General features: G+C 38.8%; 1 protein-coding gene across 2 annotated transcripts in view; it reads left to right on the top strand.

The window, feature by feature from the left end:
• nbas (NBAS subunit of NRZ tethering complex) overlaps positions 1-26,228 on the top strand; it is a 201,533-nt gene that overhangs the window by 124,120 nt on the left and 51,185 nt on the right. For both annotated transcript variants that reach the window (XM_084431969.1, XM_084431968.1), the window contains exons 42-48: positions 651-761; positions 6,602-6,855; positions 9,887-10,221; positions 14,020-14,229; positions 15,780-15,982; positions 21,695-21,784; positions 23,714-23,909. In XM_084431969.1, coding sequence (XP_084288095.1) covers positions 651-761; positions 6,602-6,855; positions 9,887-10,221; positions 14,020-14,229; positions 15,780-15,982; positions 21,695-21,784; positions 23,714-23,909 — 1,399 coding nt within the window. The remainder of the gene's footprint in view (positions 1-650; positions 762-6,601; positions 6,856-9,886; positions 10,222-14,019; positions 14,230-15,779; positions 15,983-21,694; positions 21,785-23,713; positions 23,910-26,228) is intronic.

The following is a 26,228-nucleotide window of genomic DNA, read 5'->3' as shown; positions in this document are numbered from 1 at the left end:
TGAAGCGAAGCTAAAATTGGTGTGACGTGATCATATTTCTCTTTCCCGCGACGCGAGGCGACTCATCAGCGCTAGTTCTTTGGCGTTGGTTTGGTGTGTCACAGGCTTATGACTCTCTAGAAGAGAAGCTCATTTCTCAGGATTTATCATTTGATCCAAGCCAGAGCCCTGGCTTTAAGGAGCTTGATAGACAGTTTTATAAGGACTGGAATCACAGGTCTGGGGTGACTAAGGTCTAGCAAGATTTGGCGAAACGTCCAGCGCTTACTGTAGGGGTTGCAAAATGAAGTTCCAGCAGCTCAGGGCAGATCTGAATTGCAAGGACAGCCAGAAAAGGGATCAAATCATTCTTTCAGAACAAGACAGATCAGGATTTTTACGGATATGTTACACCTGGCTTTTGATGGGCAGCCGTTTTGGCCAAGATTAGACAGACCAAGACGTGTATATGCATCAGTTTGGTTCCTTTTACTTGTACTTTTTGCCTTTTATTTACCCTCTATCTGTCTTGACGGTCTCTGTCTTTGGTTCTAATGTTCTTTCTATCTATCATTCTGTCGTTGTACCTATCATTGTGTCTGTCTGTCTGTTGTTCTGTCTACCCTTCTGTTATTCTATATGTCATTCTGTCTATCTATCATTCTGTCTAGGACATTGGATGAGAGCGTGTATGGGATCTCTCGTTCTTTGGCTCATCGGTACAGCATTCCTCTCTGGGAAGTACACATGACGCATCTTGAGTTTCTGTTCACTGATAGCGGGTAAGACACTCTCTCTCACACACACACACACACACACACACACACAGCAGACATTAGCAGCGCTCACACTGAAAACAGATTTACTGCACACACAACACTTTTTTCCAGAGGAATGAGCCTGCAATACCTCAGTTAGAAGCAATGTCTGCATCTTCCACAAGTAACAGTTTTTATTTCCTCGACGTGAGGGTCAAAAACCTGCAACCCTGTGCTCTAGAGGTGCAAGCAGAAGATTGCACGGATCGATCGCAGAGACTGGCTTCCAGTCGATCGGTCAGTGTGATTTGCCAGACTTAGTTTAGTAGCGAAAGCAAGAAGCTCTTTGTTTTTTTGAAATAGCTTTGCAGTCGGTTTTTATTGGGCTTTGAAAATCCACACACAAACAATGTGCCACCCCTCCTGAGCTCCCTGCATGTTGAATTTGTTGCTGAATCATTGTTCAAAGCCTGGTCTAATCAACTCCTTCTCCATCTCTCACCGGGTTTAATCACCCCGAATATCTCTCTCTCTCTCTCTCTCTCTCTCTCTCTCTCTCTCTCTCTCTCTCTCTCTCTCTCTCTCCCCTCCTCCCTCCCTCCCTCTCTCTACATAAACAGGCACTCATTTGACTTTGCTTGTTTAAGTACAGATTGCTTTTTTTTTTTTTTGTGAGAGTCATTCTGGCCCCTTTTTTATCTCTGTGTAGAGCATGAAATGTATGTTATACACACACACACACACACACACACACACACACACACATATATATATATATATATATATATATATAAATAAAATAAAAATCTCCCCTCTCCATTCAAAGGAGTTATCAAAGGAGAATGGCACCAGAGGGAGTTTGAACAACTTTGGCAATTACTCAAAAGTTTTATTGTACTGCAGTTTCTGTTTGCTAATTTGTCAGCAAATGGGCTTTTCTGACTGATGAGGACTTGTAAACATATTTTGCATCGTTTATGCTATTTACTCAGTTTATATGATTTGCATATGATGTGGTTATATAATGCGTTTTCAAAGGCTTTGAAAAGGGGCAGTTCTTTGGGGGTTTTTTTGTTTAGTTTTTTTTCCCCTGGTGGTTTATTTAGTTTATTATGTCACAAGGCACAACAGAGCTATGGAAATGCTTTGATTTATTTTAGAGGTAATTTGCCATATTAAGCATCATCCCCAGTTTTGTGCAGATTTATTGATACTCTTGTTGTTTGAAATAGTTACACTATTGTGTAAAATGTGAGCTTTGAAGCACAATTTAATTGGGCTACATAGGAATAATTGCTCATTTTGGTATGATTGCTTTGGATTGAAATCACTCAGATTTTGCCTTTTTCATTTAATTCAGTTTCATTCCATTCTTTTCAATTTTATTCCATTCTTACTTCAGTTAGTTCATAAATAGTTCAGTTCCCCTCTATCTAGCTCCAGTTACAGTGGTTCTGTTTGTATATGTATGAGCACATCACTGTTTGTTTCATGATATTTTGTGCCAGAAATCTAGAGGCATTTATTATTATTATTATTATTATTATTATATATTTTTTTACAAAATGCAATTGTGTTTTATACTCCAACTTTCTGAAACAAATTGTTTCAAATGTGGGATCGTTTTTTTTTTGTTTTAGTTTTTTGTGAATACTACATATGACAGATGGTCAGTCCAAAATTATCTTTCTCTTTCTAAACAGCTGCTCTGTCTACAGTCTCTCCATTTTTCTTTTTTTGCCAGCCTGCACCAAGTCATGTTTTGCTCAGGTATTCTGTTGTATATTCTGTTTAGGGCCAAACAACATTGCTGTTTCATTTGTATTGTTTTAGTCCAACAAGACTTTCTTTTGTTGTTGTTTTTTTTGTATTGATCATTTGGCTTAGCCAGATTCTTTTTAATCAAATCAGTCACATTAGTTATGGTTTTGGACCAGCTGAATGAATTGGTTCTTTTCAGAGTTCATTTTATGGTTTATGAGGGACTGGAATTGGTAGGTAAGGTCACTTATTTTTAGATGTTTCCATTGGTTCTTTTTTTCAATTCAGATTAATACACTGCAAGGTTGTGGCTTTTTTCTGCCCAGCATGCTTAGTTAGGTGTATTATATGCCCTGAGGATACTCTTTCAAAACTCATGAATGGCTTCAAATGGGTTTTTATTCCAATTTTCTAATTCATGTTTCAGTATAAGAACCTCACACTGCACTGCCATTATGATGCATTAGCTTCTATAGCTGAATCGAGCCAGATTTTCAAATTGCTCTGACATTTTGTTAGCATCAGATGGCCTTTTTTTGCTTGCTTTTTCAGGTTATTCATTAAGCTGACGTTTGCACAAAATTGCAAGCAAATATAGGGTACAACGGGGCTAAAGGCAGTCGCAAGTAAACCCGAAGTATCTTTAGTCTATTTTTACACTGTATGTAGTTTTGGGCATGTTTAATTTTGATTCACCAAAGGTGAAACTGGGACATACTGTATAATCAGGTGCTAATATTCCGACCAACAGCCTGATTGCAGTGTAATATTTATTTTACAGCACTTCTACAAATACGAAACATGACAACTTTTCAAGTCACATTTCAGTCAAAATTTGACCAGTTAGTTTTACTTTTTTTCTTTCCTCCTCCATCAAAAATGGTTCCAGAAGAAGCCACAGCATCAATTTTTTACATCAGACAAGTTGACCTGAGTAGTACTTGGCAGCATGCATTAGAAAGTATGTGTACTAAGTGGAGAGAAGGCAATTTCCTATTCTCATTAAAAGAATTGGGTCATCTATCCATTCCAGGTCCACATCAGGCTTTTCATTTCACTCTTAAAAACACACTCACACACACACACACACACAACTTTGCTCTGCACTGCTCGCATACTCTAGTCTGGAATGTCCCAGTGCTGCTGGACTCTGTCCATACTCTGGTCCATATGACCAATCATATTACAGGACTGTAACTAATAACATGTATATCGAAGAGGGTTAGTGATGGTTTTTCATTCTGCCCTTGAGTGAAGAATTCAGCCTCTGTGTCTCACACACACACACACACACACACCCTTTATCCATTCTTGGCATTGTAATTGCAGCAGGAGACAGGATTAATGGCTGCTGTGTTTAGTGAAGTATTGATCCTGTTAAAAGCAGTTATTCTGTGTTAATAAGCAGACTGCAGTCAGAGGCTCCTCTTTCCCAATCTTTATCTCTCCCTGCTGCCTTTCCTTCCTGTAATTTCTGTCTGACTTGTTTTGTCTCTGCTATTTTCTTCTTTTCCTCACTTTGTTCTGGACTGTTGTTGTTTTCCTGCCTGTCTTGCATTCTTCTCTCTGCATTGCTCTTTCTGTGTCTGTGTTTGGCCCCGGGACATCGTGCCTCCAGACAGTATAGTCATTTCCATTAAACATGTGTTAAGGTCCATAGGGGTTACGCTCTGAAGACAATGGATAGGTGTTGGGCTCTGTCCAAATGGCCATATGCAGCCTGCAGCTCGCTCATTCTGTTGTATTAACACTGAATATGATTAGCTGTAACACAATGTGCACATGCTGAGTGCACACAAATGTTGAGGCCTGTGTGTGTGTTCTATGAATGTTACTGTAGGTTGTGTCTTGCACAATGGCGTGCAAAGAGGGGGCTCAAACTTGTTAATTCTGAAATCTAAAAGTGCCCTTGTGGTCGTTAAAAAATAAAATAAGAAGAGTTATTTTTATTGGAATAAGCATTGGACCAGTACAGAGGATCTAAACTGGGATCGGCCAACATTGTGAAAGCCAGGTTTATTTAATTCTAGATTCGTTTTATGTTAGATAATAGTTAATATACCATTCAGAAGTTATTTTAATTTAAGACATTATTTTTATTCAGCTTGGATGCACTAAATTGATCAAAAGTGATGGTAAACATTTGTAATGTTACAAAATATTTCAATTAAACATAAATGCTGTTCTTTTGAACTTTAAATTCATCAAAGAATCCTGAGAAAATGTTTTAAGGTGTCCACAAAATGTAGAATTTATTAAGTATTGCCCCCTGATTGCACTGAATGTCAGTAGCTGCGTTTCCATTACCCTTCAAATTGCGCAAATTGAAATTGCGAATTGAAAATACGGCCAATGGAAACACGTCAATTTCGCAAAAACTCCCATTTATCGCAAAAAAGTTTCTACGCTCGCATGAGGTGGTGTTTCAGGCAATTCGAAAAAGAAATATTTCACAAAACTGCAATGGAAACAGTTTTTGTGCATTTACAGGTCACCTGACGTAGCCTAGATGACGCGGCGTGTTTGGACAGAATACGAGACAGAGTTCTTCATTAAATTCATATAAGACGAAAGAATTACAGGAATAATGGATTCTAAACCTCAAAGAAATGCCACAATCAAGACCTCGAAGCAGATATGAGGGAGAAACACTCCCTCGCAAGTATAAGGGTCGTTCCTTCCATTAATGCTTGGAAAACACACATGCGTCTCCTACAATTAATAATAATGGCTAGTGCAGTGGCCGGGATATAGTACATAAACCTACCAACGTCCGTCGCCATGGTTTTTGGATTTACTTATGGCGAGAAGAAGTTTTAGTCGCATAACATCGGTTAATGGAAACTGCGTCATTTCGAAATAGTTTTTTGTCGGAATTTAGAAAATCAGAAAATTTGCAAATCTGAAATGGAAACGCGCCTATTGACATCTTCTTTGAGAACCTATGCATAAAGAGTGAACAAAAACACGAGATTTTTTTATTTATTTTTCATGTATTTATATTTTTTACAAATCCATAAAGTCAGTAAGTAGTTATTAGCAGCAATTACTGCAACCAAACATTTCTCACATTTGAGTTGATGTGAGCACCACTGTGCCATTGGAAAACTTGAATTTTCTTGTTTTTCAACCGTTTTATAATAGACTTTCTTGTTTCAGATCATTGTCTTGCATTGTCCAAAACAATCAAAAAACGGACAATAACAATATTTAAAAAAATGTGCAAACTCAGAAATTCAGAGGCAATTTTAAAGTGGCCTTTTTTTCCTGCCCCTGTGGAGGTCTACAACCCGCTTATCTAACTTCATCATGTATTCCCTGCCCTGTTTGTGAGTCAGCATGCTTTTTATGTCTTTTCTCTCTATTACCGTGTACGACTCTTTCTCCAACCCCTTTCCTTCTCACACGTCCACCCTCACGTACAGCATCAGCAGACCTGCTGGATAAATAGACTTGGCAGTCGTTGAAGGTTCACATAGTAATTTATTGATAACCCAACTCTATAAAACATTTCCATGCATCAGAATTGCTATGGGATATTTCTCTGGTGCAGTAAAGCTGTTTATCTTTACTGAAAAGCCATTCAATTAGAACGAGGTGGAGGGCCAGTCCACACGCCTGCTTATGAAGTCACCGTGGAGATAAATTATGGAAATCAGGGCAGCGCTAACATAAAACATGACACCCACAGAATCCGAATCTGACATCAGATTTATGGTGGGTCAGTTACTGCTCAACATAGGCTATAATTCACTGCTTAAAAATAAAAAAAAAGATTTGGTCCTGGAAGTGGTCAAACCACAGTGAATAAAGTTTAATGGACTTTGAAGAAGTTCTTTTAGATTAAACAAAATCAATTCTCTCTCACAAGTGGGCCGTCGCAGCATATTAACTCGGCCTTAATGTACTTCATTTGGTTCGGGGGACAATTGTGTGGGTGGGGGTGGTGGCTGTGCATTGCCTTAATTGATTCACTACAAGCAGTTTGCAAAGGTTGAGTGATCAATGCTTTAACAGACCTTGGTTACAACTGCTCATTGTCTTGTTTCTGTCACCTTCCAGTCTTTCATCTCCATCCATCTCTCATTTCTTTCTTTCTTCAGCCTCTCCACCAAAAACATCGAGGGCCGGATGGAGGCTCTGGGCCTGTTTGAGACTCTAAAGAGTGACCCCGAGTCATTCTACACACACATGACTAAATACGTGTATCCCAGTATCGCCGGATCCGACCAGCTCCGAATCCTCTTCTACTTCACTCTTCTGGAGAACTGCGGCTGCGCTAACTACCTCCCTCAATCTGCCATGAAGCCCGACACGCACATCAAACTGCTGAAGAAGCTCAAAGCCGTCGCTGTCGGTGAGTAACAGCCAAAGTCTGAACAAATGGATCAGAGTTCACCACGTCCAAAATGGCATTCGATCTTAAAGATCGGGTTTGAAAACCAAATCAGTGTTTTGTGCAGTGTGAACAAAAGCGCTGGTTGCAGCAGGCATTGAAATGTCTGTAAAAATCGTTTTGAAGAAAGGAGGATTCGATCGATAAATAAGCCGACCTGGCAACACAAATGAAGCGGTAAATCAGCTCCTGCTTGCAAGCATGTCAATCAACACCTTAACCAGAAATGTCCCGTGTAATAACACATCTCTCTCCAGCTGAGATGACAGGAAATGGGTCGCTGAGCAATGAGTGTGCCAATGAAAGTAACAGAGGAATGTTAATTAGCCCGCATACAATACATTTTTGTTCTTTTCTGATAAGAGAGATTATTATAATGCACACAAAACATGGAGTGAGGTTTAAATGAGTTCATTATCTCCGTACCCCCCCCTCTCTCTCTCTCTCTCTCTCTCTCTCTCTCTTCAGCATTGAGGGCAGTGCATGTGATAATGCAAATGTAATAAATATTAGGGCTGGGTATTGACACAAATTTCACAATTCGATTCGATTTCGATTTCGATTCACAAGCTTGCAGTTCAATTCGATTTCGATTCAATATTGATTATTTTGGATATCAGGTACAATACATGGCAAATTTTCTCAAGGAAAACAAATCTCTTAACTAATGCTGTAAACTATGGGAGTCAGTTGTAGCCTATAGGCTTCATTAGCCTACTATACTATTGAAGGTAAAAATTAACTGATTTGTATACAAACACTTAAAATACACTTATTTATTTTTATAATAATAAAGTTATATGAAATATAAACATTTAAATGGTGGCTGTCATAAAAACCTGCCAGATTTATTCAAACATGCATTAAAAATTGAAGAATATTAAAAATTATAATGAATATGTAATATGGTGCATATATTTAGCAAAATGCTCCTCTCTAGAGTTCATTTTTCTAGCTGACTAATGAGTTAATGGTCACATGGTTTTTCTGAGGTAAATGTGACGTTACATGACATTGTTTACAAGCTGTTTTACTGACGTCTTTCCACGGTTGAAACACTGATTGAGCGATTCCATGTGACATGATACGGATTAAGATCTTTCAACACACTTTCAGATGCTCATTCATGTTCATTTCGCGCTGTAATTGGTGTTATTAAGTAGCCTGGCTAACGGGAACCACATGTTCATTTTCTCGTATTTGAGGCGTGGTTTACGAATGCCCAGAGCCGTTTATTGGGCGCTATGAATGTCTATCAAATGCGCCTGTACGTAGCTCATAACCAATCGCTTCAATTATACCAGATGACGTATGTAGAGTGACAGAAATTCAACGAGGAAAAAGACGATGGGTCAAAGATTTATTTGTGCACGATGGCGTTTAGCGAATATTACCGTTTGTGCAAGATAAACATGAGGGTAGAAGGTAACGTCGAGTCTGATGCCATGTTGGATTCATAGATATAAACAAACTGCTTCGGTGTCGTCATCGTCTTGCTGCTCCCTCCCCGTTCTGTGATTGGTTCCCTTTTTCAGGGGAAAATCTGGTCCATGGTGTCCAGACTGCCTAGCAGCGTGAATGGGGAAACCCAGGCTAGTTATTAAAGTGGAAGAGAAGGTCATGTGCTTCTCTAGAGCTGAGTCAGAGCGATCTCACGCCACAGCGCCAAAACGGTATTTATGTTTTTGAATTTCGTAAGAAAATGGACGTAATTTGAAATCTGAGACTTTGTTTCATATCAATAGTAACAAAGCACAAAGATTATTGTGATTTATTGGATGGGATGCGCGCTACAATGTTCCATTCATTCATCAACTGAAAACAGGATGACTAATCGATTCTTGGGATTTAAGAATCGATATCGGTTCGTAAAAATGAGAATCGATTAAAATCGAGAAATCTATATATTTTTTTACCCAGCCCTAATAAATATCATTCACTCACATCTGCATATAAGTTGTGTACTTATGTGTGAAAAAAGGCAAGGAATTTTTTTTTTCTCCAGATTCACAACTAGTGCATTAGTTCTAAATTAGTTTTAGATTATAGTTTTAAATTAGCATTAGTGCATTAGTTCGGTTGCATGTGTTTGCAGTTAGTAATAACATACCATAGAAGTGCTTTTTACTGTATTTTTGATCCAATAAATGTCTTGCAAACACTGAACTTTTGAACAGCATATCTATTATCTATTACGGCAAATCTATTATTCATAGACTTATACTCAAATATTGTGGTTCTTATATCGCTAGAACTAATGATTAATAAATAATTTTTCAACTTGGTAGTCTTGGAGTGAGTGTATTGAAAGGTCAGGAGGAAGTTTGTCAGAGTTTTTGCACCATACTCTCTCCTGTCTCAACTGATACCTTCACACTTAGTAGGCACCGAAAACACACTCTGTCGCATACATGCTCCTCGACACAGTCCTGTAAAGACTGTTCTTAGCATCTGCCACAACCCAAGGGACAGAGATGGCACCTCCTTTCCCACATCTCTGTCTGTTTGAGTGTATATATGTGTGTTGAATGCCCTCCCGGCCCCTGTGGTGAGATGGGCCCATTCTCAGAGGCAGGTGTTTCAATATTTAATGCCCTGATGAGGCTTTGTGTGTCAGTGTAATGTTGACTGTCTGACTTGATATATCCTGGAGGCATGCCAAGTCTACAGCTATTCACATTGATTGACATAAATAGAAACCATATCGAAGCTTGAAACTGCAATAAATGTCCCATATTTCAGATTAATAAAGATTGAGAAATTCCGCATTCACTGTTAATAGTGGATTCCATTGTCCTCGTCCCTCTAGTGTAACGTAACAGGAGAAATGTGCAATTTATATGTATGCATTTTTGTGGCTAAGACTTTAAATGAAGTGCCTATACAGATATTGATTTTCAACCTGAGAAATATTCACTACATTAAAAAGTGTGACAACTACTCCCTGTGTATATTCTGTATGATGCTGGAATCATTATGCTTTGCTCCTTAGGTCTGGACTATAAGAAGCTGACAGACGAGGATTCAGATCCTCAGAAAGCTCTGGAGCCGATATTGAATAGCCAGAACGTCCTGTCAATCTCCAAACTGGCCCCTCGAATCCCCCAGAAGGGAGGAGAACCGCTTACCTCTAGCGCTGTACATGCCACCTGGCTTCATAAACTGTTCTGGAAAGGGGATCAGCATGTACTGAAAAAAGCCCCCCAGAGCGATCACGACTTCCTTCATGCCTATGACACCTGTGCCAAATACTTTGACCGACTGCTGCCCGTAGATTGTGTTAACTTCTTGGATGCCATCACCTTTTCCCCTGAAGCAGCCAGTAAGGTGAGTCTAATGCAGAAAAGGGCTGGGTCTTGAGGGTTTTCATTTCGAAGTTTGCAGTCATCTACTTTCAAAATCCTCTCAAACTGCAACAAAACAATGAAATGTAATGAGAAATAATTGGCTAAGCTCAGAGCTGTATTGTGACCATATTTGCAAATACCATGGAGTGCAAGAATTGACAAATCAATCAATGTTTTTTTTTTTTAAAGGGCAAAGAATAATTGGCTGTTTTTTTTAATGCCATTTTAAAGGTATTGATTGTGTATATATACATGAATATTTGATTCATGTTTAAAATGTTACTTAAATACAACTATATAAAATAATACATTAATAAAAAATAAATAAAAATAATAATAATATATATATATATATATATATATAGAGGCCTGTAATTTTCAACTATGAGAGACAAAATGAGAAGAAAAAATCCAGAAAATCACATTGTAGGATTTTTGATGAATTTATTTGCAAATTATGGTGGAAAATAAGTATTTGGTCACCTACAAACAAGCAAGATTTCTGGCTCTCACAGACCTGTAACTTCTTCTTTAAGAGGCTCCTCTGTCCTCCACTCGTTACCTGTATTAATGGCACCTGTTGAACTTGTTATCAGTATAAAAGACACCTGTCCACAACCTCAAACAGTCACACTCCAAACTCCACTATGGCCAAGACCAAAGAGCTGTCAAAGGACACCAGAAACAAAATTGTAGACCTGCACCTGGCTGGGAAGACTGAATCTGCAATAGGTAAGCAGCTTGGTGTGAAGAAATCAACTGTGGGAGCAATTATTAGGAAATGGAAGACATACAAGACCACTGATAATCTCCCTCGATCTGGGGCTCCACGCAAGATCTCACCCCGTGGGGTCAAAATGATCATAAGAACGGTGAGCAAAAATCCCAGAACCACACGGGGGGACCTAGCAGAGAGCTGGGGCCAAAGTAACAATGGCTACCATCAGTAACACACTACGCCACCAGGGACTCAAATCCTGCAGTACCAGACGTGTCCCCCTGCTTAAGCCAGTACATGTCCAGGCCGGTTTGAAGTTTGCTAGAGAGCATTTGGATGATCCAGAAGAGGATTGGGAGAATGTCATATGGTCAGATGAAACCAGAATAGAACTTTTTGGTAAAAACTCAACTCGTCGTGTTTGGAGGAGAAAGAATGCTGAGTTGCATCCAAAGAACACCATATCTACTGTGAAGCATGGGGGTGGAAACATCATGCTTTGGGGCTGTTTTTCTGCAAAGGGACCAGGACGACTGATCCATGTAAAGGAAAGAATGAATGGGGCCATGTATCATGAGATTTTGAGTGAAAACCTCCTTCCATCAGCAAGGGCATTGAAGATGAAACGTGGCTGGGTCTTTCAGCATGACAGTGATACCGCCCAGGCAACGAAGGAGAGTTTCAAGGTCCTGGAGTGGCCTAGCCAGTCTCCAGATCTCAACCCCATAGAAAATCTTTGGAGGGAGTTGAAAGTCCGTGTTGCCCAGCGACAGCCCCGAAACATCACTGCTCTAGAGGAGATCTGCATGGAGGAATGGGCCAAAATACCAGCAACAGTGTGTGAAAACCTTGTGAAGACTTACAGAAAACGTTTGACCTCTGTCATTGCCAACGAAGGGTATATAACAAAGTATTGAGATAAACTTTTGTTATTGACCAAATACTTATTTTCCACCATAATGTGCAAATAAATTCATTAAAAATCCTACAATGTGATTTTCTGGATTTTTTTTTTTTCTCATTTTGTCTCTCATAGTTGAAGTGTACCTATGATGAAAATTACAGGCCTCTCTCATCTTTTTAAGTGGGAGAACTTGCACAATTGCTGGCTGACTAAATACTTTTTTGCCCCACTGTATGCATGTATACATACATACATACAGTACATACATACATACATGCATACAGTACATACATACATACATACATACATACATACATACATACATACATACATACACACACTGGTACATTTAACTGCATTTTTAAACCATCAATTAAGTATGAAATGTAATTTTTAATACATTGATTCCCAGTCCTCCATGATAATATAGACAAGCCTGGATTTTAGATTGGACAAAATACTTTACAGTACATGAAGAAAAGCCCTGCTGCCCACAGAGCAGATCAAGTCAGATACTTTATCCAGTGCAAACGCTCTCATAGATTCCTAGCGAAGCACAGTGGTCATCCTGACATGTTTAAAGCCTGCTGCAATTAAAAAGAATCATTCAAATCAGCACGTATATGCCATAACTCTGTGGTGCGATCACTGACTTCTATGGACATGTTCATGTACACTAAGTGATGTGTGATGTTTTAGCACCTTTCATCTCTTCCATACTTTTATAGAAGGCTTCGATTTCTATTTATTCTGCCTGCAAGTCGAGCATACACACGTGCATGCAAAAAAAAAAAGTCACATACACACTCGGCCCTGTGGCAAACATCCTAAATGAGCCTCTGTAATCAAAAGGCTAATCGCTAATGCTCGCTGGCCCCTGGGGTGTTCAAATGATGTTATTGGAATGATTGTTATGTTGATATAATGTAATGATTAGAGTTTGTTGAAAGCAAGTTACAAACTCTCATTCCCATAAACAAACACCCACTCCCACCATTAAGGTAAGAGTGGCATTGATTTGGTACTCAAGAATGCCACAGGGAGAAGCAGCCAATGACATCTGCCATGCCTCTGCTGTAGATTATGCGCGAACCGTGAGTAAATACAGTTTATGTACGCTTGTGTAAGTGATAGCAGATGAGCGTGGGAGGGAAGTGTTGGAGGTAAACAGTATAAGAGGAACCCAGGCGTGTGGAGTGTTCTCTGAGATTTAACTAGATGAGAAATGGGATGAGACTGAATTATTGTGGATTATAATAGTAGATGTGCTGGAGAAGAATGGCCCATTGCTGACTGAGCATTAGTTCAAGCAGAAAAGCATGAGCACATTTCACCATTTCAGGATGTGAGGACATGGTGAACGTGATTTCACCAAGTACCACATGTTCCTGGATCAACATATTTGTTGATCCTGGAACAACTTTCCAATCAACCAATCAGATTTGAGGGACAAGTTTACAGTTTATGTCAAGTTTAGGCTTAGAACCAGCGTGAGGTGCTTCAACATCAGTGTTATTCACCTATCATTTCCCTCTGATTTTAGGGAAAAGTTATGGGTAGGGTTAGGTTTAGGGGTAGGGATAGGGTAAGGACTAAATTTTGGGACAGGAATGTTATTCCAGGATCAACAAAATATGTCTTACTTGGCAAAATCGCGGTGACCGTGAGCACATTTTGGGAAACTTCCACTCTATGGGCTCACCTGTGGGTGACTACTGCTGATAGAATTTAATTTCGGTCACTATTCTTATGTTTGTTTGTAATGATAGTAGTAATGATGCTGAAAATTCTGCTTTGCCATCACAGGAATAAATTAATGTTAAAATCTCTATATTTTTTAAAACAGTTACTTCAAATTGTAATAATATTTCAGTATTACTATTTCATTGTATTTTCTATCAAGTTAATGCAGCCTTCATGACTTCTTTTAAAAACATTTCAAAAAAAACATATTGACCCCAAACATGTATATATTATTTGTTGTATATTAATATTATTTTCATATATCCTAATGTATACGAAGATATAAAGGATTTATATTTTAGGAGGGGCTTCCTCACTAAGGAATCATCATATTTGGTTGATATTGAAAAACATTGAATATTGAAATATTTATTCTTGTGTTGCTTTTGTGTGTGATTTCTGTATGCGTTTAGCTCTCTGTAGAGGCCAGGCTGGAGATCACCAAGCGTGCACAGAAGGCTCTGAAAGGCATTAGCGACAAGAGTAAGAAAAAGGGTAATGATGACAGAAGTGAAAACTCCGCCTCCAACTTTGACTCCGCCCTCACTCACGTGCAGCAGTCTCTCGCTCATCTGGAGACTCTGAGCCACTCCTTCACTGTGTCACTCAAGACAAGTCAAGAGGTAATCTTCAACACGCACATAAAATTGACAAAAATGTACTGTCCTCTTGTCATTTTATCATCCAAGACGGATGCTAACTGTAAACAGAGCCTTAAATGTTATGGAAGTATCCAAGCTACTTGCTCGTTTCCTCCTCCTCCACAATTTCTCCCTTTCCTGACCTGTGAACAGTGTCTGTGATTGATTGGCAGGTTTGTAGCTGGTGTCCTGACTGCAGGATACTAGCAGGCACTCCATGTCAGCCTGTGGTTTCTTTAATGCGCACATTGAGCCATTTGTATATGGAAATATATGGATTCATTTTTACAGCGCACACTTATCGAGCAGATACTGCCGTATCTCATTACCGGCACACCTTCACCGTGTCGCACAACATGCTCCCGCAGGGATTTGCGCGATCTTGGAAACTGCAGTTTAATTCTCTGTTGGAGTTGCCTTGCTGCCTGCAACCTGCTAGTGTTAGGAGAGATACTAACTTAAACTCACAATGAAACATAAGTATAGACAGTTTTTTTTTCTTTCTTCCTTATTTTAATGTACATCTGAGAGCAAGATTAGAAAAACTGCAGGGCAGAACTTGGTTTTATTCATCGATTATTGATTAGATTTTGAGATGTGGGCATTGTGTTTAAAAGTGGAGGCAGATGAGCGTGAGCTTACAGGTGCGGGTATGAGCAGACTAAATGTTTAGAGAAGTCCCAACTTCCCACTTTTAATAACAAAATACATTGAGTTAGTGGAACATTATGGCATAAACACAGATTTTCTGAAAAAAAAAGATAGAAAAAAAATCTATTTCAGTTAAAATCCACAGCTAGCATAACAAATGCTAAATGTAACTTATTTAGGTTGTAAATTGAATGAACAAATAAGATATTGCTTATAGTGCAGTCATTGCTTATAGAGTCAAACATTAAACTTAACAGCATTAAAAACTAATAGATCTTTCCCTTCATTATAAAAATAAGATAAATAAAATAACTCTTCAACATTTCACACGATCCTTCAGAAATCATTCTAATATGCTGATTTGGTTCACAAGAAACATCTTTAATTATTATTATTAATGTTGACAAAAAAAATTGTGTAACCCATGATACTTTTTTTCAGGATTTTTTGATGAATAAAGAATTCAAAAGTACAGCATTTATAAAAAAAAATATAAAAAAAGTATTTTGTAACATTATAAATGTCTTTATGGCAACTCCTGATCTATTTAATGCATCCTTGCTGAATAAAATTACTTTTTTTAAACAAACTAACAATGCACTGATCCCACATTAAATGGCAGTGTATGCATTGGATGCTGGGAAGCATAATTATAGCCTTTGTGCCAGAACTGTGCTTATGACACCTGAAAAGGCTCCCCTGGCTTTGAAGCATGTGTGTGTGTGTGTGTGTGACAAGCTTGTTCCTCACGATTCTCAGTGAACAAACAACTTGTTCGGTTTCATACTTGTCTTCAGGTATATTTTGCTAGATGTCTCAAAAGAAACATAGAGAGGCCAATGTCGCCTGAGCATGTCTTTTGTATTCTTCTCTTGTTTTAGGAGAGCTTGCGGAAGTACAGTAGCATTTATGACCTGTCTAGGTCCGAGCGATCTAAGGTTCGTCAACTGGCTGTCACAATGGCCATGGACGGACAGCCCCTCGAAAGAATCGAGCAGCTGCTCGCAGTCGCCGTGGGAACGAGTGACCTATCGCCGAAAAGCGTCGTCCAGGACGCAGTGGAGCTGATCGTAACTGCTCTCAGGTACAGCGATCTGCACTTCTGCCCGTTTCTCTCCACCGATGTTGTTTTCTTAATATCACCCTCATTTTCTCCCTGTCTGTTTTTTATACCCTCGCTCGTTTCTGGTAATGCCTTCTCTTTCTCCCTTTCTCCTTCTCTCCGTCTGTGTCTTTATGGCCGATCCCTCTATTAACCTGTGTCAGACTGAATGTGTTCTTGCTTGATTGAGTTAAACACAACGTTGGCCTCTGCCCTGGACTCTCATCTCTCTCCTTTAAAGCTCACTTTCGCTCTTTTTCTTACCTTTTATCTCCTGCTTTTTGGAGGTCACCACCTTCCCTGCTGGCTGGTTCTTAAAAACACTATCCTTAGTAATACTATCAGTTCAGAGAGTAGGGTAGAGCCAGTGTAGATCTCTTATTTTTCACCACTACTTATAAAAGGCAGGATATTGTGCACCTATTTGTTTAAGGTTTCAAACCAACATTTAAGATCCCAAAAAGTCTGGAAAGGCTGTTACTGTGATTTAATTATTTGCCTTGGTGGTTTCAAGTTTCAAGTACTGAATCTTGCAGACATACAGCCAAAAACTTTTCAAAGGGTTCCTGTTTAGAACATGTTGTGAGGGATGCATGATGAATCAGTTTTGGTGATTGGTGAATGGGTGGATGACCAAAATGTAAACTGATAAGCCAAAACATTATGACCACCTGACTAATATGATGTTGGTCCTCTGCGTGCTGCCGTGGAACTTGTCGGTCCAGCACATCCCACAAATACTCAATTGAATTAAGATTAGCGAGGGTAACACCTCTTCATCATGTTCCTCAAACCATTCCTGAACAATGTGTGCATTATCATGTTGAAATAGGCCACTTCCACCAAGAAACACCATTGTCATGAAGGGGTGTACCTGGTCTGCAACAATATTTAGGTGGGTGGTACCGTACGTGTCAATTGGCTTGTCGATCCTGTTGCCATCACTTCCCGAAGTAAATGGCGCACACGTACACGGCTGTCCACGTGATGTAAAAGAAAATGGGACTAATGGGACCGGGTGACCTTCTTCCTCTGCTCCAAGGTCCAGTCTCGATGCACTGTGCGTTTACACATTCCTCCCATAACCGTCATTAAAATGTTGTGTGACTTGTGCTACACTGTTGGCTCGGACCAGACGGGATAGCCTTTGCTGCCCCTCGTGCATCGATGAGCCTTGGGCGCCCAACACCTTGTCAATGGTTTGTGGTTTGTCTCTCCTCGGACCCCTGTTAATGAATTCTCATTGCTGCTCACCCGAAGCAAGCCTTTTCAGAGATACTCTGACCCAGTCGCCTTGCCATAACAATTTGGCCATTATTAAAGTCGCTCAGATCTTTATTCCTGGCCATTTTTCCTGCATCCCACACATTGGTTACGAGAACTGATTGTTTTGTGTGTGTGTGTGTGTGTGTGTGTGTGTGTGTGTGTGTGTGTGTGTGTGTGTGTGTGTGTGTGTGTGTGTGTGTGTGTGTGTGTGTGTGTGTGTGTGTGTGTGTGTGTGTGTGTGTGTGTGTGTGTGTGTGTGTGTGTGTGTGTGTGTGTGTGTGTGTGTGTGTGTGTGTGTGTGTGAGAAAATGTATATAACCAATCACCCCAACCTGTCATGCTTGTTGATTACATTACTTTTGCATAATCTAAAGCTCACTTAAAGGGTTAGTTCACCCAAAAATGAAAATTCTGTCAGTAATTACTCACCCTCATGTTGTTCCAACCCCGTAAGACCTTCGTTCATCTTCGGAACACAAATTAAGATATTTTTGATTAAATCTGAGAGCTGGCTCACTCCTCCATAGGCTTCTAAGACACTATAACTTGCTGGCCCATAAAATGTATTAAAGACATCGTTAATATAGTCCAAGTGACTCCAGTGGCTCAATCTTAAGTTTATAAAGCGACGAGAATACTTTTTGTGCGCAAAAACAAACAAAAATAACGACTTTATTCCACTTTTCATTTCCTTCTCTCTGGGCCTCGAGTCTTTTCTCGTAGTGTTTAAGCGTAGCGCGTCTGTGTTACACGCAATATTTTTATATATATATTAAGATTATTTAGTAAGCCTACATAAAAGGAAGAAATGGTCACATCTTCATAACAAAATCAATAACACAAAATAATTGTCTTAAAAGCTTTAGATTTATTCACTATTAATAGCAACCATAATAATAATATAGATAATATAGATATACAGGGTTTCAGGGCTTCTTTAGCTCCCTAAAGCCCTACAAAAAAAAAACGTTTTACTACATTTATACATGTGAAGACAAGCGGAGAGTATAGAATACTATAGATAAAAAAATTAGCTAGATAGCAAATACGTGCATATTAACAGCCTTGAATTAACCATAATTTAATAGTATTACAATAACATGATTAAATGTTAATAAATTAAGTGTATCAGCAATCATATGAAATTTCTTAGAAATATACGTTACCTACTGTAGGTGACAAGGATCACTCAGTCGCTTTGTGTAAGTTCCAGTGCGAAACACCTGTGCTTATGATTTTCCGATGGTAAAAACAAATTATAGGCTATGTTGTTGTATTACTTATCGATGTATTGTTACAAAAGTCAAACTCAAATGCAGTTACGGGGCTTTTGACCAGCCAATGTGTGCAAATGTGCATTTTGTCCATCATTAAAACGGCGCCGGCGGCATCACATTACATTTTCATCAACAGGTTAATTGGTGTAGCTATATGGGCACTCACTTTTTCCTGTTGCAAAATACATTTGGCCAAAATCTCATTTCATAAAAGATGAAATGCTACTGTATGCACAGGCTATTTTAGTGTAGGCAATGTATTGGCTATGACTAGATGGCAAATGCTAGACCTCTCTCTCAGGTCCAACATGTCGCAGTCAGACATCAAATAAATAAAATATGAGCATTTATAGACATAGTGTTTAGTACTGTGTTTAGTACTTGGGGCCTATTCAAACAACAAGATCTTTGTTTACCCTTGCAAAACTTCAGAATCAGCTGCTGTCTGCTGTGCGGCTGCTGCAGAGCTTCAGGTCATTCAGTCAAGATAGAGGGGGCGGAGTTATCAGATAGAGGGGGCGGAGTTATCAGATAGAGGGGGCGGAGTTATCAGATAGATGGGGAGGAGTTATCAGACAGAGGGGGCGGAGTTATCATGCTTACTGACAGTTTGAGGATCGAACAAGATTTACACAAGCTCTTTTTAAGAACTTTCATTGGCTAAATATTTGTAAAACAGAAAGATAGACGTAAAGGCTGACCAATAGCGTTGATTTATAAAAAAATAAATAATAATAAATAAAAAAACACCACAGCCACCAAAAAAAGGGCACTTCGCATTAAGGGCAAAAAGGGCAGGTTGAGATTGTCAGATATACCATAAAAAAATATCTTATCAGAATCAAACAGAATTTTATCAACACATCCCTACTTTTTTTATTAGTGATTTGTTTCTTGTTTTCATTTTGCATGTGCTGTGAATAGACTTACAATTCCAAATACTTTTGAAAGTTTTTTTTCTAAGACCATCAGAGAGTTGGAATCATCATTCTGCACCTCTTTATTAGTCATTCTGCTTTGAGAGTCTGTGTTGATCAGATGTTTCAGCTCAATCTGTAATCAAGCAGGATTAGTGAAGGTCCCTTGAATCAGAGAAAATGATGGTCAGAAAAATTAAGATTGATTACAGTTGCTTTTATTCAGATGCAGCCTCCCCCTCTTCTCTCCTGGAGTGATTCATATTCTAGGTAATTGCTTAAAACAAAAGCGTGTTCCTGTCTTCTGCTGCTAATTACTGGTTTGTAGAGGTGGGCAGATTAATCATTAACAGTGAAATGATTTGGGTGCAGGGAGTTGTCAAACTATTTTGTAAAGTTTATTTCATCGAACTCCGCTTTCTTGTGCCCTGTTTTTAACGACATGGAAATTATCTTTGAAAGGATGTGTGAATCTGTTGGTCTACCAAGCCGCTCATGATTGATGCTTATATCTGCGGAGTAAAAGATTGCGGTTACGTTTCATGTATAACTAATCCTTTAGCATCACAGTGTTCCTTCATTGAAGGACACCGGTGTATTGACTGTGTAGTTGCGTTCAGTGGTGCATGTGAAGTTTAAAGCAAGGTTTTAAGATTTTGCTCCTTGCATCGTGAAATTGATGATGCTAAAATTCTTAAATACTGAAATATTTAAATGCTTCTTCTAAATCTTGGCTTGCGGTTGATATCTGGTTTATTAATGTTTAAATCTGTTTCAAGATTAAGAGTTCATAAGTTTGGGCGTGGTAAGATTTTAAAAATATTTTTGAATGCAGTGCAAAAATGCAGTCAAAAAAAGTAATGTTATGAAATATTATGAAAATGTTACATTACCGTTTTCTATTTTAACATATTTTCAAATGCAATTTGTGATGGTCAAGCTGAATTTACAGCTGCCATTAATCTAGTCTTCAGCGTCACATGATCTTTCAGAAATCATTCTAATATGATGATTTTGGTGCTCAGAAAATGTTTATTATTATTATAAATGTTGAGAATAGTTGTTCTGCATAATATATTTGTGGAAACCGTGATCATTTTTTTTAGGATAGAATAGAATAGAAAGTTCAAAAGATCTGCTTTTATTTGAAATGGATTAATTATCAGCAAGGGTGTATTAAATTGTTCAAAAGACTATTAATTATACGTACTGACCCCAAACCTTGGAATAATTTTAAGTAATATTGTCATAGAAAAGTCATTGACAACTTTGTAATCTTTGTATGATTATTATATTAGTATTACTATCACTATCAGAATGTAATATTTTAGACGATTAAAAGAGAATTAATTCATGTGGGAATTAAAAATAAACCCTTTAAACTTCTTATAACCAGAGTACCAGAGGGATGTCAGAGCAATTCTTTGATTTTTACCATTACATGAACATTTTAATGATGCTGCTGTGCAGATTACAGCGAGGGCAGAGCTGAAAAATGTGTCCCGACTAGCGTTCTTCTGATTAAAGTCTGGAGAAAATAAATGACTTATTGTTTTATACAGCACATCCACTGAGTGAGATTTAAAACAGTTGTGGGAATACAGCTGAAGTAAATAATAGATATTATACAGAGGATGTTGAAACATGAATGTTTTGAAAGCAACATGATGAAAATTGTCATCCCCGCCGAAGCATCGCTCATGTTTTATTGACTCGTGATATCTCGTAACCAAAGAGATATGGTAAGGTCTAACATGCAACAGCACTGAAGGAAACCGCAAAACTGAGCTTTTGTTGACATCGTGGAGAAGAGGACACCTCTGAAGAACGCTCTCTGGAGGCCAAAGATTATTTAACGCCAGACTGATGAAGTGTTTTCTGCAGCAGTAGGAATGAAATAAGAGAATGTTGGCATAAAAATACAAAGCAATTATTAATAGAAACATAATTAGGTGGTGCAGCCTCATGCATGAAAGCATAACACAAACACCTTTAATGGAGGGAGACAGACAAGGCCAGAAGAGAAGGGAGGAGCCCTCCAGCTAGAACATCAGCAGAAGAGCATTAAGATTGCTCAGTGTGAAAATCCCTTCCTTCGATGCACACACACACACACACATACACACAACATTTGCAGCCATAGAGCCACTTAAAAGCCTCAAGACATTGAATCAAAACTCAAGCTGTGTGTCTGTGTCTGTGTGTATGTCTGTGTGTGTGTGTCTGTGTTTCAGTGGTGACAAGGACGCCTTGAAAGATTATGCAGACCCCTTGAAGGTACTGGAAGGAATTGTTGCAGCAGTGCACACTAATGTACAAAGCGGGTAGGTGTATCCTTTTTTGCAATGTTCCTATCCCATTTACTATTATTGAAACACAATGTTGTCCATTTGACCTCAGAGGAAGGGATAAGAGGCTAGTTAAAGTGTTCGGGTTAGTTCACCCAAAAATGTACTCCCCTTCAAGCCATCCTAGGTGTATATGACTTTCTTCTTTCAGCCAAACACAATGAGAGTTATATTAAAAAATATCCTGGCTCTTCCGAGCTTTATTGTGGGGAACCATAGATTTTGAAGCCCAAAAAAGTGCATCCATCCATCCATCATAAAAATAATCCTTACGGCTCCACGGGTTTAATAAAGGCCTTCTGAAGGAAAGCGATGCGTTTTTGTTAGAAAAATATCCATATTTATAACTGTATAAGCTATAATCACTGGCTTCCGGAAACGGGCATACGTGAGTCTAGTTCTGGCGGAAGAGTGACCTCTGACCCGACGCATGATGTTCGAACACGGAAGCGCAGAGGATAGAGCAAAGCAAAACACCGGTCACGAATTAGAAGTCTAAAACGAGGATTTTTAAAGAGAAATGTCAGATATGTTTGGATATAAGAGAAGATGAGCTTGAGTTTGTTGCCCAGCTTTATTTGTTTGAACCACGAGAGGCCAAGACATCCTACGTCATGCGTCGGGTCAGAGGTCACTCTTCCACCGGAACTCTACTTGCGTACGGCTATTACCGGAAGCGATTGATTATAGTTTGTAAAGTTATAAATATGGATATTTTTCTTACAAAAAACGCATTGCTTTGCTTCAGAAGGCCTTTATTAACCCCCTGGAGCCGTATGGATTATTTGTATGATGGATGTGTGCGCTTTTTTTGGTCTTCAAAGCCTATTGTACCATTCACTGCCATTATAAAGCTTGGAAGATACAGGATATTTATTTTATATTACTCCGATTGTGTTTGGCTGAAAGAAGAAAGTCCTATACACCTAGAATACACCTAGAGTTATGTGTAATTTTCATGTTTGGGTGAACTAACCCTTTAAATGGGATTGTTTGGCATGACATGAAGCAGAAGCGGTAATAACATGATACAGGAAACCAATGTTCGGTAAATAATTATTAATAGTGATGATCCCAGTAAAGAATTATTTTGACAAATGAAAAGTTCATTAGCCTAATTAACATAATTACATTTATGTACAATCACATGTGCAGATACCACCTTTTTATTGTGGTAAACATGGCTCCTCCTGTCAGATTTGTTGAGCCATTTTTTGCATTTAAAAAAAAAAGTGAAACAAAGTAACATTATAAAATGAAAAAAAATATATATATATGTGTAAGATTTAAATATTTATGATTTAATATTTGAGCACTATTTCTAGGTCAATAATCAAGTGTACTTTTGTACAATTTGTAATTACTCTGGCTTGGCTTGTAAAAACAGTTTGTGGTATAATTTACATGTACTGTTACATTGACATTTGAATATACACTATCCATGTTTTTAAAGCAAAATCTCTTATGTTGACCAATGCTGCATTTAATAAATACAGTAATATTGTGAAAGAATAATAAAATCATTAAACTCATGATTTTCAGATCTTCAGGGTCACATGATGCATCAGAAATTATTTCATTATGCTTTTTATTAGGTGTTCAATAAACATTTCTTGTTAAAATCAGCTGTGCTGCTTAATATTTTTCCATGATTCTTCAATGACTAGAAAGCACAAAAGAACAGCATTTATATGAAATGTAAACGTTTACTATCTATTTTATTTACCATCCATTTAATGCATCCTTTCTGAATTAAAGTATTAATTTCTTTCAGTCTTACTTGTCCTAGACTTTTTAATTCAGTGCATCCATGATCTGTAATATACTGCATGTGTACATTATTTATTTATTTATTTTTTCAGATTTTATGTAGTGTTAAGACTATTTTACATTCATTTGTTTTAGTGGGAATATGGTGACATCAGAGGACATGCTGGCATGGTTACGTCCTTTTTGTGGCGACGATGCCAAACCCGTCCGACCCCGGATTGAGGTCCTGCAGATCCTAGAACATTCATTCAGCCTCAGCGACCAAGACATCCACCTACTGGTGTTCTTCAGGAGCCAAGCCGTCCTGAAAGCCTGTTGGCCAAACAGAAAGGTGAAAAAATGCATATACCCACACTGGCACAAAACACGATTTACACTTCACACATAAATATTATTACGTTCCCACATCTGTGACTCAGTATTAGCTCATTTCCTCTGTGAGGCACTGTGGATGTAATCTCATTTTACAGCGCAGCCCTTTTGAGAGTTAGCATGTGCTTATAGGAATTGCTTGACTATTCTCATGCATTTAGGAGTGTGTGTGTGGGAAGGAGTGAGATGTATTTGGTCCAGGGATTACTGATTGCCTGCTTAGCCATGCTCTTTGGCCTCACCTCATGTTGCTTTGGGGATGCGAGCGTGTCATTGCCATTTTATGTGGTGTTTTGTGTCAGGCAGTGTGTACCAGAGCAGCTGAGTAAATTCAAGAGTTGAAAATATAGAAGAACTATGAAACTCTTCTGTCAATGTTTTCTCAGGAGAATTACCTTCTGGTTTTCCTGGCTGAACTTTTGGTTTACAAAAGTCAAAGAGATCAGATAAATATAGCTGAACATAATTGAATTCTAGTTTTTAATGCAATTTTTAATCCGCCTACAAGAGTGGGAGCTTTGCTAAAACAGATTTCCTTAGCGTTTAAAAGAAGAAATGAGACTTTATTTGTGTAAAAAAGAAATGAATCTCTAAAAGGATGGGTGGATGGATGGATAGACAAATGATTGGTGGTTTATGGAAGTGTATTAATGAAAGAATCAATGACTTTTAGTTAGTTTTCTGACATAAAGGGAAAAGTCACCTCATCTCACTCAACCCACAGCACAAAAATACATGCCGTTAATCCATTTTCCACCAAATCACATAATCCATTCTTTCACTGAACTTTTAATCATGCAAATGAATATTTATATAAGCAGACGCTATCAGATGTTTGGTTTCACTTTAAGAGGATTACTCTGCCAATTGTTTAATAGAATAATTAAATGCAACTTTCAGTCTTCAGGGGTTTAAAGCAAAAGAGCCCCTCAAGATTGTCGTTATAGTTCCAGTTTCCAATCAGCCCTTGATTAGCTTAATTCAATGGTAAACAACAGCATATCAAGCTTATGGTTGAAAAGAGCCATTTCTGGCATGTCGTGGTGTACGGGTTTGACTAGTTTAGAGCATGTTGAAGTCCTAACCTTTAATTCCGCAGATTATCACTTTTAAAATTGCCTCAATTGTGGCTTGCACCATTGCTTGGCCGTATCCCTACAATGGGTCTCCGGTGTTGGCAAAAGCTTTGTTTTTCTTCGACAAAATGAATCATTTGTGTCTTTATTGTGATCTGAAAAGGGAAGGGAAATGAGGGGAGTCGTAATGAGAAGTCATGCCCTGAAGGAGGAGGAGTAATTAAAATGAACAGATTGCGGGAAGGAAAGGGGATTGGCTCCTTTTCACTGAGGCGTGGAGTCCTCGAACGGAGGCCACATACTCAGATGCCCAAATCCTGATTGGGAGCGCTGAGCCGGGCCTGTGCGCCCTGAGCGGTGGGCATCAGGCCACGGAGCGCTGCCGGCGCGTGTCTGCCTGCCGAGGAGCGGATGCTGCTTTATATCATGAGCCACGGAGGCTGGTTATCAACTGGAAGCCCCAGGTGTACGTGCGTCTTTATTTATGTCGGTACCTGGGTGTTTTTTTTGCTTTTCTCTGTTTTTGTAGTGTGCTCGTTCATGCCCACAAGTGTGTGTCTGTTAATATAACACTTCTACCCCCTGTATCCCAAACTAATCATCTCCTAACTCGCACACCGGCCCATCCTGCCCAGCACCATAGCAACCGTGACTTCACTGCGTCTCAGGTCTCGCATCTGTTTGTTCTGTTGCATGTTTTGCTGAGCTGTATGTTTCTCTGTTGTTGTTTACTTCTGCTGTGTTGCGGTGGTGTTTATCTCCCTGATGTATGAGGTAGTACTGTTGAATTTTATCAAAGGCGAATTGGGGCCGTCGTTTCAAATTCACAAAGAGGAGACGTCAAAGCTCATAGAAAGAGGGAGAAGCGTGTGTGAGCAATGGGAAGCGGTTATTGCACGGTTGTCTGATTAAGGAAATGACTTTGATCACAGGCAGAATGAGAGTGGTTGGACTTTTTGTCTCATTCACTTACTGTCAGTGGAATTTGATAACTCTCTCACTCGCTTTCGACGGGTTTAATTGCTGATGGGATTCTGAAATGACACCGAAATCATCGTAGCTGTAAGGAAATTCTGTAGGGCTGTGTGTTTTGTTGCTGCTTTGTTGAGGTTGCACTTTTTCCCTCTTTTTCACAAATTGCCTTGACAGTCAACTCCCCACCTAATCTCAAAACAGGTCACTCCTATACATAGGATCTTTGG

The sequence above is a fragment of the Rutilus rutilus genome (assembly GCF_951802725.1).
Source record: "Rutilus rutilus genome assembly, chromosome: 15".
NCBI lineage: Eukaryota > Metazoa > Chordata > Actinopteri > Cypriniformes > Leuciscidae > Rutilus > Rutilus rutilus.
The sequence above is the reverse complement of the archived record's forward strand: the minus strand, read 5'-3'. Positions and strand labels throughout refer to the sequence as shown.